We start from the raw sequence: 13828 nt of genomic DNA on the forward strand, positions 1-13828 counted from the left end.
CTCACGGCAACACTGAATTGGCCTCTGGTTTTACTGGTGACAGCGACGACACCGCGGTGACAGTTCCCCCGCGTCTCTCTCTCCTAAACGGTCATGAAAGTAAAGAAAGGCTGCAACTCAACAGACACGGGAGTCCCGGTCACAACGGAGGAAGAATTGCTCCGACATTCCGTTATAACGTCCGAAGATGTGCTTGCGTTACAAAAGATCACCCAAAGTAAGTGAACTACTGGCACAAATGGCAGTTAAAGCCTCACATCATATGATTTGCTGGTCTATAGTCGGTGCTTGGATAGACGGTCAAGGTGGAACTGCATGGCACCCAAACCATCCTCTTACCTGGGCAATTAGGCTCTATTGCACACAGCCTACCATGGACAGCGACACTGCTTCTGGCGAGAGGAAACAGGAAACTGGCAGCGACACAGATTATGGTTTATGGTCCCATGAAAACTGCATTTGTAGGTCTACTCTTTGAAGTTAAACGAACACTGGGGTTTTATGATGATTTCGTTTTCATTTCAGACTTTAAACTTTTTTTAAAATATAATTTTCCATCCTAGATGAGCCTAGTTGTCCTATACCAATATACCTGTATGTAACCAAGTGGAGTCGCTACGTACTCCTAATGTCACAGTATTACTACGCCACTCCCAATTACAGGGTGGGAGACCCGGAATACACAAGGTAAGTGTTCAGTTTGAGTGAACAATAACTGTCGGTTGCTTCATGGAATATAACTTTATTCAGAGAAGATACACAGTATTGGCATTTGATAAAAACATTTACAAATGTCACCAATATAGATTGCAACAGGCTTAATTAGTCAGATCATAACTTGGGTAAATAGCTGTACTGAGATGTACTATTTGATTAATTCCACACACAGTTAGCACAGCAAATCGAAGCCACTCTGAGCCAAAGGTAATTGGCATTAAACACTTTAAACACAGCAAAGATCACTGCAAAATAATATCAAAAGGCTAAAAGCCATAAACACAGCAAAAAGGTCAGTAATCAAGTGCCAGTCTACAGCATAACCATTAACCAAGTATATGTCTGTCTTTAAGGGTAGCCTATTACAGCCGTTGGTCAAGATGACAATGCGGGACTCGTTTAAAGCCACCTGGGCTATTTCAGTGATAGATATATCTAATACAAAAGAATAAAACTGTAGCAGCATAGGCCTAGAGTTTAAAAACCAAAACAAAAAGGTAAAAAAAGAACAGCGGTTCAACAGTACACAGTCCTGTAATAGAGCAAACATTGAATTAGCCTCATTGAATTAGCATCACAATTCATCCTGGGTCTAACGTGCTTGTTCTAGTTGTACTTAATACAATTTGGACATCGCCATCATTAGCATTACACTAGTACTATGAAGTGCATTCAAAGTATTTATGTGGTTAGCACATACCCTGTTAACAGGTGTCAGGGCATCCCAGGTTGTTTGTACAGTGCGCGTTTGCTCGTTCAGAACGCCATCTGTGTAATATAAATGCATCATGAGAACTCACATTGTATACATTACAAAAAGAGGTAATGCTGTCGCAATACAGACGTTAAGCCTACCTCTAGTCTAGACTCATGTCACACACACTTGCAGTCTCTCGTTCCAGCTCGTGTGTGTACCACGCACACACACACACAATAGCAGGGCTCTCGTTCACAGCGTCTACTAACGAGAGAAGCATTGACATAAATAACTGGAACACCATTTCTTAGATTCACGGATTGTTTGTGCTGTCGCCGTACGAGGCAAGCCTACCTTTGTTTCTAGCAGTCGGTGTATACCAACACGCCTACAATGACAGGGCTGTCCGCTCTAAGTCAGAGCTCCACCAACGTCTAACAATAGAAGATATAAACGTAAGTACTTGGGAGGTTGTCTACATAAGTCAACCTAGAAACTAGACAGTACTATATTCATTAAAGCTTACCTCGACACGGCGACGCGGACACAAACATGAAGCGGCGCCAGACAGCTTAAACAGACGCCGGAAGTGGGCAACCTGGGTAATACGCAGCCTCCCCCTATGCCTGACTAGCTACGTTATATGCTGAGCTGAGGGGGTGGTGCTATGAAACGTATTGGATTGGTTCAGTCCCACTGATTACATTCGCCCCTTCCGTCCCACTGATTACATTCGCCCCTTCCAAATTGAATCGGCGTCCCGACGATGCATCAACCTGGTACTGGGACGAGCAGGACCCCATTCTCCCCTGTGCTGGTGACACAGTTTGTCGGTATGGTAGCCGGTGCGGGTTTGGGTGGAAACCAGCATTACTTCGGCTGCTGCGGCGCAGGCCAGGAGAAGGTGGTGATAAATGCTCTTCTGAGCCTTCAGTTGATCCTGGGCTACCTTCCTGGTCTGGTACCGGATGCGGTGAGCTCCCATGAGCCTCCGGTTCTGGTGTTCGTACACCTGGTTCTCCTCTCTCATTATCCTCCACTACCAGAACCATGGAATCCTCGGAGTCACTGTTGTCACCTCCAGCATGAACTGGAGGTGTATGTTCTAGAGTGACCTGTACTGGCGTCACCGGTTGGGCATCGGGTCCCCCTCCTTCTGGCGCAGTCCGCAGCTCGGTCCGGTGTATTCGCAGAGCAGGGCCATCCGGGTGGACAGGGGCAATGGTATACACCATTCCCTGATCCTGGGGTCTATTCAACACTCGATAGAGGCAGGGGTGCCAGAGGTCTTGGATCTTGTTCCTGCCTCTAACCTGATGGTTCCTCCTGTAGACAAGCTGACCCTCTTCTAGACCAGGGTTGGTCACTTGCTGGTTGTGCTTTCGGTTCCGTTGTTCTGCTTTGGCCTGTAGTTGTTGTCGGACATGGTCATACACTGTCTTTAGGGATTCTTGATGTTTTTGGACCCATTCCTCTGGGGCCTCCTCACCAGAGCCTTCGTCAGCACCAAGGAGAAAGTCGACCGGCAGCTTGGGTTCACGGCCAAACATGATGTAATGTGGAGCCAAACCGGTCGTCTGATGAGCAGTGGTATTGTAGGAGTAAGTTACCTGGGACAGATACTGGGGCCAACGCCTCTTCTTCTCTGGTGGCAGAGTGCGAAGGAGGTCGTGGAGTGTCCGATTGAACCGCTCACACTGGCCGTTACCCTCAGGATGGTATGGGGTTGTTCTGGTTTTCTTAATGCCGTATGTATCACATAGCTGCTTTATTATCTTGCTCTCAAAGTTTCTACCTTGGTCTGAATGAATGCGGCTAGGGACTCCGAACAGGTGGAACCAGTGTTTGACCAAGACATCTGCCACCGTGCTTGCCCGCTGGTCTCTTGTTGGTATAGCTTGCGTAAACTTGGAAAACACGTCTGTGAGGACTAGGACATTTTCCCGTCCATCACTGGCTGGCTCTAGTAAGGTGAAGTCCATAGCGAGTAGCTCGTTGGGTCGAGATGCCTGGAGGCTTCCTCTATATGCCTTGATTCGAGGGCCTTCTTTGGCTAGCATGCACCTCCCACAGCTACGGCACCACTGTTCAATGTCTTTAGCCATACCTGGCCAGTATCCACGATCCCGCGTCAACTGTAAGGTGCGGTCCACGCCCTGGTGTCCGTGGCCATCATGCACGCTCTGGAACACTTTTTCTCTAAGGCACTGGGGTAATAGTATTTGGAATATTTCTGTACCACCTCCGGGGGGGTGGATCTTCCGATACAGCACTCCATCTCTCTCCACCAGGCGTCCCCACTGGCGAAGTAGCTCCCTACTCTCCTGGCTCAGATGTTCCCGTTCCTCTCGTCCGGGGGTCCGTCCTTCCTTCCAGTACTTCAACACCGGGCTAATGACAGGGTCTTGCTTCTGTAAAGATGCCAATTCAAGTTGTGAAAACCCTGGCATAGCAGCCATCTCACGAATGTGAGTTTCCTGGAAGACAGAGGAATCCGATGGTGGGTGGTGTGGGGTTGGGGGAACTTCCATCCCAGTGGTGAACCGGTCCAGGTACTGTCTGGATAAAGCGTCAGCATTTCCATTACTGCGACCTGGCCGATATTCTAAGGTGTAGTCAAAAGAGGCCAATTGAGAAGCCCATCGCTGTTCCAGTGCACCAAGCTTAGCAGTTTGGAGGTGCCGGAGAGGGTTGTTATCTGTGTAGACAGTTACTTTGTTGCCTAGGAGGTATTCCCTAAACTTTTCAGTCACAGCCCATTTAAGAGCCAGGAACTCGAGCTTCATGGAGCTATAATTATCCATGTTTCGCTCTGTTGGCTTAAGTCCTCTGCTCGCAAAGGCTATCGGCCGGCGCTTCCCATCATGGTCTTGTGAGAGTACTGCGCCCAATCCACCATGGCTGGCGTCGGTCTCGAGAATGAAAGGCTTTTGGAAGTCTGCATAGGCCAGGACTGGGGCTGTAGTCAGGCCTTCCCTCAGCGCAAGGAATGCATGTTCGCAGCGCTCGTCCCAGAAGTCCGATAGGGGGGTTTTAGGGGTCTTACCCTTCTTGATGGGCCCACTCAACCGTGCCACCAGGTGATGGAGGGGAGCTGCTAGCTTGGCAAACCCCTCCACAAACCTTCTATAGTAAGAGGCGAAACCAAGGAAGGAGCGTAACTCTGCCAAGTGCGAAGGCCGCTTCCACTCCCGCACCGCAGCCAACTTCTCTGGGTCGGTAGCAACCCCCTGTTCGGAGACCACATGGCCCAGGTACTTTACTTCCTTTTGGAAAAAGTGGCATTTGGACAGTTTTACCTTCAACCCCTGTTGGTCAAGTCGCGAGAACACTTCTTCTAAGCGTTCCAAGTGTTGGTGAACTGTAGATGAGAAAACAATTATGTCATCAAGATATAACAGGACCGACTGGAACCGTCGGTCCCCAAACATGCGCTCCATTAAGCGCTGGAAGGTCCCGGGCGCATTGCATAAACCAAAGGGCATTCGGTTAAATTCGAATAGACCAAAAGGAGTGCAAAAAGCAGTTTTGGCCCGATCAGCTTCAGCCATTGGCACCTGGTTATATCCACTTGCCAAGTCTAGTGTGGAAAACCACTTTGCTCCTGTTAAGGCGTCCAAGGACTCATCAATTCGTGGAAGTGGATAGGCGTCCTTCCGTGTCTTCGCGTTCAGTTGCCGGTAATCAACGCACATACGTAGCCCTCCTCCCTTCTTCATCACCAGCACAATGGGGGAAGAATAGGGGCTGCAACTCTCTCTGATTACTTGGCTATCCAGCAATTGCTTAATGTGTGCCCTGACTGCCTCATACTGCGAAGGGGGAATACGCCGGTAGGGTTGTCTTACGGGTGCATCATCTAACAGTGGGATCTCATGGGTAATAAGGTTAGTACAGCCTAAGTCACCCTCACTTTTAGAAAATACATGCTGGTATTTGGTTAGTAACCGCCTAGCCTCAGCCGTGTCACTGGGATCGAGGCCAGGAAAGTTAAACTGTTGTACATTGCTCGCAACATTATCGTCAATGTGTACTGACTGCACTGAAATGAAAGCTGTACATTCTCTTGTGGACTCATCCAAAGAGAGTTCAACATGTGGTGCATCACCAGTTACAACGTCCCTTTCCTCAACCACTTGTACCGTTCCTATCACTCTACGTGGCACTAGCCATACATCAGACTTTCCAACATTAGTGATAGGGGCATGAAGGGTACCTCTCTCAGCATGGACTAATGCAGGGGAGACGAGCAAACCCTCCGGGAGGCCAACGTCCAATGGACCAAGGGGTTCCAGCAAAAACTCCATAGGTGGGACCTGGGGACACGTAACAGGGACCATGGACAGGGTTCCAGCAGCAATACATATGGGGCTTTTACCCTGAACCCTAACTTTAAATGTAGAGGAGGAACTTACTATGGCTTCCACCCTCTCACAGTGACGAAAGGCCAGTTTCCATGCCACAGCAGCAGCCTGCAAGGGGGGACTCTGAAATAGGTTGGTGCCATGCTGTGCAAATAGCTCGCGGTAACAGTCAATGATAATGTTCATGCCAAGAATACCAGGTGTAGCCCTCTTGCGATTAGTGAGGGCCCCCTCTGGTGGATCTTTTACAATCAGTATACCCATACTAGGCAAACATGTGTCTAGCACTTTTACATCAAGCTCAACATAGCCTAGATAAGGTATGTCCAAACCATTTGCTGCTTTGAGACCCAGCCACCTACAATCATGCAGGTCCCGTTTAGACAGGTGCGAGAAATGTTCATGAAAGCAGCTCTCAGTAATGGTGGTGACCATGGAGCCCGTGTCTAATAAGCAGGGGACGTCCACACCACCCATGGGCACCACCACCACAGAGCAGGGTCCAATCAACTTGCGAATAGTTTCTTGGGGTACAGTATTGGAGTCGGGAAACCCCCCTCCCAGTGTGTGACTCTGCACACTGTAGGGTGCTAGTTTTCCGACGGCCTATTCGGGGCAGGGGCAGTGCTATTCTGTATGGGTGAGTTCTCCTGCGTGCAGTAACGAGCTATGTGACCTGGCTGCGTACATTTAAGACAGATGGGTCGGCCGTCAGGGGCTCGTTGGTACCTGTTACCCCTGGAGAAAGATCTGTCTCTACTCGCTCCCCCATTAGAATCCAATTTCTGTGTAATTAAATCCAATTGGGCTTGTTGTTTGATAAACATGCACTTTAATTCTGCCAGTTCGGATTTACCTATTCCAACTGATTCACTAGTGGCAGTGGCCTGAGCTTCACATGTTTGAGGGAGGGGGCGTACATACTTTTCTCTGGTGGGTTGGCCCTCCTCAACCCATCGGATTGCTTCCTTACGGACGTCGAGTAGAGACAGCTCCCCACTTTGCCTCACCATCCTCTTTAGCTCTCTACGCAGCATATGGTCTCGCACGTTTTCGCAGAACTGGTCTCTTAGCGAAGTCTGTGAATTGGACATAGCTTCAGGTTCACACAATTTCACTCGTTCCATTAACATCATAAGTGCATGAGAGAAATCTTGCAGTGATTCTCCCTCTTTCTGCTTTCGGTCAAAGAACTTCTGTTGTAATGACACGTATGATTTTGAACACCCATAGAATTCCTGTAATATTGCAATGATCTGCTCAGAATTCTCCCTTACCCTTTGATCTCTAAATTTAATTTCAGTACGAGCAGCACCTTCCAAATGATCGTACACGAACAATGCTTTGTCAATGGTAGACATGTGTCTTGCCCTTAAACAACCCTCCACCTCCTCCACCCACTCATCCACAGTTAAAGCCCCAGCAAGCGAAGATCCTGAAAACTTGGGGCATTTCCTCTCCCTAGGGAGGTAAACAGTCTGTTCTCTTCTTGGTGGGGGTGGGGGTGCATTGTTAGAAGGGTCAGGTATTTGGTCTGACACTGAAAGTCTCTCAACTCGATCTGATAGTCTTTCATGTACAGTTCGAAGCTGGGCCAACTCTTCCCGTAGTCTCTGGTTCTCTTCCTCCATAGCGACCACAGTCCCGGGAGAGCGACCAAAGGATTGATTCACTTGACTGCCAACCGCTGTTCTTTAAAAAAAAAATGAAATAAAACCAGCTATGCTGCTACTAACCAATGCCAATACAATGTACAACTCTCCAACCGACCAACAATAAGTCACTGCCGACTACGCCAATTGTAACCAAGTGGAGTCGCTACGTACTCCTAATGTCACAGTATTACTACGCCACTCCCAATTACAGGGTGGGAGACCCGGAATACACAAGGTAAGTGTTCAGTTTGAGTGAACAATAACTGTCGGTTGCTTCATGGAATATAACTTTATTCAGAGAAGATACACAGTATTGGCATTTGATAAAAACATTTACAAATGTCACCAATATAGATTGCAACAGGCTTAATTAGTCAGATCATAACTTGGGTAAATAGCTGTACTGAGATGTACTATTTGATTAATTCCACACACAGTTAGCACAGCAAATCGAAGCCACTCTGAGCCAAAGGTAATTGGCATTAAACACTTTAAACACAGCAAAGATCACTGCAAAATAATATCAAAAGGCTAAAAGCCATAAACACAGCAAAAAGGTCAGTAATCAAGTGCCAGTCTACAGCATAACCATTAACCAAGTATATGTCTGTCTTTAAGGGTAGCCTATTACAGCCGTTGGTCAAGATGACAATGCGGGACTCGTTTAAAGCCACCTGGGCTATTTCAGTGATAGATATATCTAATACAAAAGAATAAAACTGTAGCAGCATAGGCCTAGAGTTTAAAAACCAAAACAAAAAGGTAAAAAAAGAACAGCGGTTCAACAGTACACAGTCCTGTAATAGAGCAAACATTGAATTAGCCTCATTGAATTAGCATCACAATTCATCCTGGGTCTAACGTGCTTGTTCTAGTTGTACTTAATACAATTTGGACATCGCCATCATTAGCATTACACTAGTACTATGAAGTGCATTCAAAGTATTTATGTGGTTAGCACATACCCTGTTAACAGGTGTCAGGGCATCCCAGGTTGTTTGTACAGTGCGCGTTTGCTCGTTCAGAACGCCATCTGTGTAATATAAATGCATCATGAGAACTCACATTGTATACATTACAAAAAGAGGTAATGCTGTCGCAATACAGACGTTAAGCCTACCTCTAGTCTAGACTCATGTCACACACACTTGCAGTCTCTCGTTCCAGCTCGTGTGTGTACCACGCACACACACACACAATAGCAGGGCTCTCGTTCACAGCGTCTACTAACGAGAGAAGCATTGACATAAATAACTGGAACACCATTTCTTAGATTCACGGATTGTTTGTGCTGTCGCCGTACGAGGCAAGCCTACCTTTGTTTCTAGCAGTCGGTGTATACCAACACGCCTACAATGACAGGGCTGTCCGCTCTAAGTCAGAGCTCCACCAACGTCTAACAATAGAAGATATAAACGTAAGTACTTGGGAGGTTGTCTACATAAGTCAACCTAGAAACTAGACAGTACTATATTCATTAAAGCTTACCTCGACACGGCGACGCGGACACAAACATGAAGCGGCGCCAGACAGCTTAAACAGACGCCGGAAGTGGGCAACCTGGGTAATACGCAGCCTCCCCCTATGCCTGACTAGCTACGTTATATGCTGAGCTGAGGGGGTGGTGCTATGAAACGTATTGGATTGGTTCAGTCCCACTGATTACATTCGCCCCTTCCGTCCCACTGATTACATGTAGTTGAATTGAATCACATGCAGTGTGTATAACCTCTGATTTTTAAAGAAATCCTGTTTCAGTGAAGGACAAAACTGTACCCAATGGCTGCCATCACACAATAGGCCTACTGCTGCCACACACACGGACACGCACACACACACACACACACACACACACACACACACACACACACACACACACACACACACACACACACACACACACACACACACACACACACACACACACACACACAGTTCTCAGCCCCCAGCCCCCGAACATCATGTCCATTTCTGTTGGTGGTGACCTCTCTCTCTCAGTAAAATAATATAAAACACTCATGGACTAATCTGTGTTTTCCACTGACATATAATCTGGATTATGTCATAAAGCTTCTGCAGTGACCTGATATCGTACCTAATTAATAAACTCAGCATGTTGTTGGAAAGGCATTTAAATAGAAATATATTATATATACACAGGGCTTGAAGTTGACATTAAGGCTTGTCCTGTTGTCCGGGACAACTAATATCTTTCCGGAAGTGTATTCAATTTTTTAGTGGTGCAACCACTCCAAGGAACAGCAATGTCCGTGTCCGCCTATGTGTCGTCCGCCTATGTATGTGACGTTAATGAGCACGAGTATGACTATTAGTACCAGTAGGGGCGCTGTTTGCCAGAAACAGAGAGAGAGATAGTGCTGTACTGTTGCCTGCTAATGAGAGAGAGAGAGGGGGGGGGGAGAGAAAGAGAGGGGAGTTGCACCACTCAGTTCACACGGGTGTGATTTTTACTTGTCCGTTGACAAGTGACTTCATGTTTTCTGAGCCAACAATATTGTCTGACATTATTATGGATATGACTGGCTGTGTATTTGGAAAACATGAAATGTATGTAAGATCACAGGCTATTGTGGTACGTTCACATGAGCAAATGTAAAAGATGCAGTCTACCATTCATTGTCAATGGAAGCCATACAGCGACATGACGTTGCAAAGACGCAATGATGCATGTAGAGCTCTGCTCCAAATCAATTCACAATGCTTCTTTGCGTCGTTGTGTCTGCCCATGTGAATGCACCATTAACTTGTAAACTGATAACATTCATCTCTAATGTATTCACCAAAACCAATTTACAGTTAGTTGATTTAAAATGTATTTGTGTGTTCGACTGTTCGTGCTCCGGACAAGTGAGTTTTGTGTCCGGACAAGTGAATGGGAAATGTACTTGCCTCAAAAGGTCAAGCCCTGATATATATACATCAAATATATTGTATCTACATTGGGCATATCATTTAAATTTAGAACAAAGTCTTGAGTTTACATTATATTCTGAGAGAGTATGCCTATATGGGTCACATTCACTCTGACTCCTTCCGGGTTTATGTAAACACAAACATTGAAGACAAAAGTGAGGACACCAATTATGATTGGCCAGAATGTGATGATGTATGATGATAAGAGCGCCCCTCACTTCACACCAGTGTGATTTAGTTTTACTCCATTTTGGAAGAAAATCATTATTTGATATTCACTGTTCCATATTTCAAAAATAAAATGATATGACTTTATTTGACAGACTATACAGACTACATACAGGGACTACTACAAACTCATAATGCATCACATAGCAACATGCTGTGAACTTGTAGATCTGCCATTTTTGAATAGCAGGAGTATACTGTATATCAGGCGTAAGTTATGGTTATAACCGTAATATGTCTTTTTAAACTCTTCACATTCCCTAGGCTGGTTAACATACAAATGCCATATTATTTCAAATGCCAAGACTGACACAGTACAGTGGTGCTGATAAGCTAGGAATTGCCACATGGGCAGAGAGGAGAAATGTAGAAGAAGCACTTCTTTCCTGGCAGCAGATGTGGCCCGTTACAGCAGTTAGCTGTATTGAGTTCTTGTAAGTTTAGACCGTCTATACAAGAGGCCTGTGTTTATATTAATGCCAGCATTAGAGTTTCACAAAAAAATAAGCAATAACAAAGAGATGTTAATAATATAAGCACTGACGAAATGCAACACAAAAGGTGAATGCTAAAATTGTGCATTTTTATAGCAGCTTTATCCAAAGAGATTTACTATACTCACCCATTTACACACTGATGGCTGAGGAAAGCATGCACGGTAGCAATTTGCTCATCGGGCGCAGTTTGGGGTTCATTTTCAAGGACACTTCGACACTAACCCTGTGAGCCGAGGATCAAAACAGGAATTTTCCATTCCATTCCATTTTTAGCCTGTGACCCAAAACAGAAATTCCCAGAGACTCAAATTTGTGAAAATAGCAGATCTACAAGCTCACAAGCTTTTTTTATTTCTTCATTACGTTATGTTTCTTGAAAATGTTTTGAAATAATAATTAAAATCAAATGTAGGGAACCAAATATAAGGGGACCCATAGCAATGGATCCCGAACCAACCTTCATATCCATAATGATTGAAGCATCGTTGGATTACTTTTTCATAGTCTGCTGCAGAGTGCAGACTCACAATATAACATAACCACAGCATGATTATAAAAGTCTAAAATCTAATTATATTTCCCTTCACAAAATGAAAAAAAAACATCAGATTCTTGTATTACACGCATTACTCATGATGTCATAAGTGATCCATTACTAGTCCTTTATCTGGGGTTCTCACACTTTGACCCTCAAATTGATAAGCATTTAGCCACTGACCCCCATTTTAAATGTGCCAGGGACCTATAAGACAAGATTGTGTGTGTGTGTGTGTGTGTGTGTGTGTGTGTGTGTGTGTGTGTGTGTGTGTGTGTGTGTGTGTGTGTGTGTGTGTGTGTGTGTGTGTGTGTGTGTGTGTGTGTGTGTGTGTGCAGAGACGTTTTATTTTTTTCAGAGAGGTTTTCTTTGTGTGAGGATTTCTGTTTTACACTCTTAATTTTGGGATGTGGGATTTTACTAACCTTTTAAAACCTACAGTATACACATATCAATATGAAGAATACTAGAGGTTCCTCTATGTGCTGTAAGAATAGAAACCGTTGGGTTGGCTTTGTGTGTTACGTCACTACAATACCAGCCTCCTTTTTGCCATTAAAATCCCCCACACAGACACACAAATTACAGGAAGCATTCACTCACATAGAGCCTCCCATTCTGATCGCATGTATTACAATATGATATCCTAGTGGACATGCACTCACAGTTTTGAATTACATTGTTCACCAGATGCCACCTCCTCAACTGATTAGTTTCACACAGCTGGTTTAATTTAAACCATGCCAGAGGAAGCAGTCGCATGAGCTTTGGTCTTTCAATGAAGATGACACGATGGTATTTGCATAATTTTGGCCATAATGCATATTTCCTGCCTCAGAGTGTGATTAATTATTGTTTTATTTTACACTAGCCCTTACCCGTTGTGAAATACTTGCCCCGCGCCCTGTGGCCGCGGGGGGTATATATTTTATAATTTGTTAAATTGGAAAAAGGGCTTCGTTAAGACCTCCATATTATTATGGGCAATGCCTGTGTGAAAAGTGGGAGTGATTGGTGCAGGCAGTGAGGAGCTACGGCAGTGACACACAGACAGACAGACATTCAGACATTGTCAGAATTATAGACAATTATAGTATTATTATAGTATTGTAGTATGATGATGATGATGATGATGATGATGATTGATTAAGTTATTGTTTGTTAAAGGACCACGTCACCACTTTTCAACCCATCTTCATATTATAGGTCCTAGCTAATAATCATGAAATAAATGGCATGATTTTTTTCTACTCAGTCTGTGTCTCATAGGAGGGCTGTGGGCAGTTTAGAAACCGTCTTCCAGTGACATCATCATTAGGCAGATTTTTAGATTTTCATTATCGTGAGAACGATGGCTTCCATTTTCGCATTGCAACTTTTCAGGACTAGAAAGCCTGACTATCGGAGGGGCTAGTGCCCCTCAAAATAGCTGAATATAGGAGGGGCTGGCGCCCCTCAAAAAAGAGTGTTCCTAAAGAAAGTCATTGGTATGGCTCTTCCTTCAAAGCAGAAATCCATTGGTCATGTCCAGGTTCAGGTTTTATTTGTCATGTGTATAAATACAATGAAATAAATTTAGCTCTGAGCACTCTCAGTCAATCTTAATACATTATACACCAGTGTATACAAGACAAAAACACAACAAGTATAGTGCAAACCAACACAAAAAGGAAGTGCAACGTAAAGTGACATTACAGTGCAAGGCCAGCTGTTCAGCAGCCTGACTGCCTGGGGGAAAGAAACTATTACTGAGACGGGTGGTGCGTGATTTGATGTTCTGGTAGCGTTTTTTGGAAGGGAGTAGTTGGAACAGGGTATGGGCTGGTGTCTTTAATGATGTTATGTGCTTTTTTCTTACAGCAAGTGGTGTAGATGTTGTGGAAACTAGGTAATGCTGCGCTGCCGATGATTTTAGATGCTGCTTTGTTCTGGTCCTCTGCAGCCTGTTGCAGTCCTGAGCAGTCATGTTACCGTACCACACATACAACCATTAAGACACTTTCAATTATACAGCAATAAAAGTTCACAAGGCCAAAATTCAGCCACATTTTTTAATGTGCTTTTTTTAATGGATTGCCCTCTCATCATCGTCGGTTATTAATCAACAATCAATTATATCTGGCGACACAATCGAAAGTAAACAAACTGTACAACAGAGGACTGATGCAACAGCCTTGGCTGGTTCTGGTGAGAATTGTGGA

At 44.9% G+C, this 13828-nt stretch overlaps 1 protein-coding gene across 1 annotated transcript in view; it reads left to right on the plus strand.

The window, feature by feature from the left end:
- Nucleotides 1-93: 93 nt before the first annotated feature.
- unc119a1 (unc-119 lipid binding chaperone a1) overlaps nt 94-13828 on the plus strand; it is a gene marked incomplete at both ends in the record, with an annotated part of 25226 nt that continues 11491 nt past the window's right edge. The window contains one exon of the mRNA XM_083772870.1: nt 94-217. Within this exon, the coding sequence (XP_083628996.1) occupies nt 94-217 (124 nt within the window). The remainder of the gene's footprint in view (nt 218-13828) is intronic.

The sequence above is a fragment of the Protomyctophum parallelum genome (genome assembly GCF_964188405.1).
Source record: "Protomyctophum parallelum genome assembly, chromosome: 9".
Lineage (NCBI taxonomy): Eukaryota > Metazoa > Chordata > Actinopteri > Myctophiformes > Myctophidae > Protomyctophum > Protomyctophum parallelum.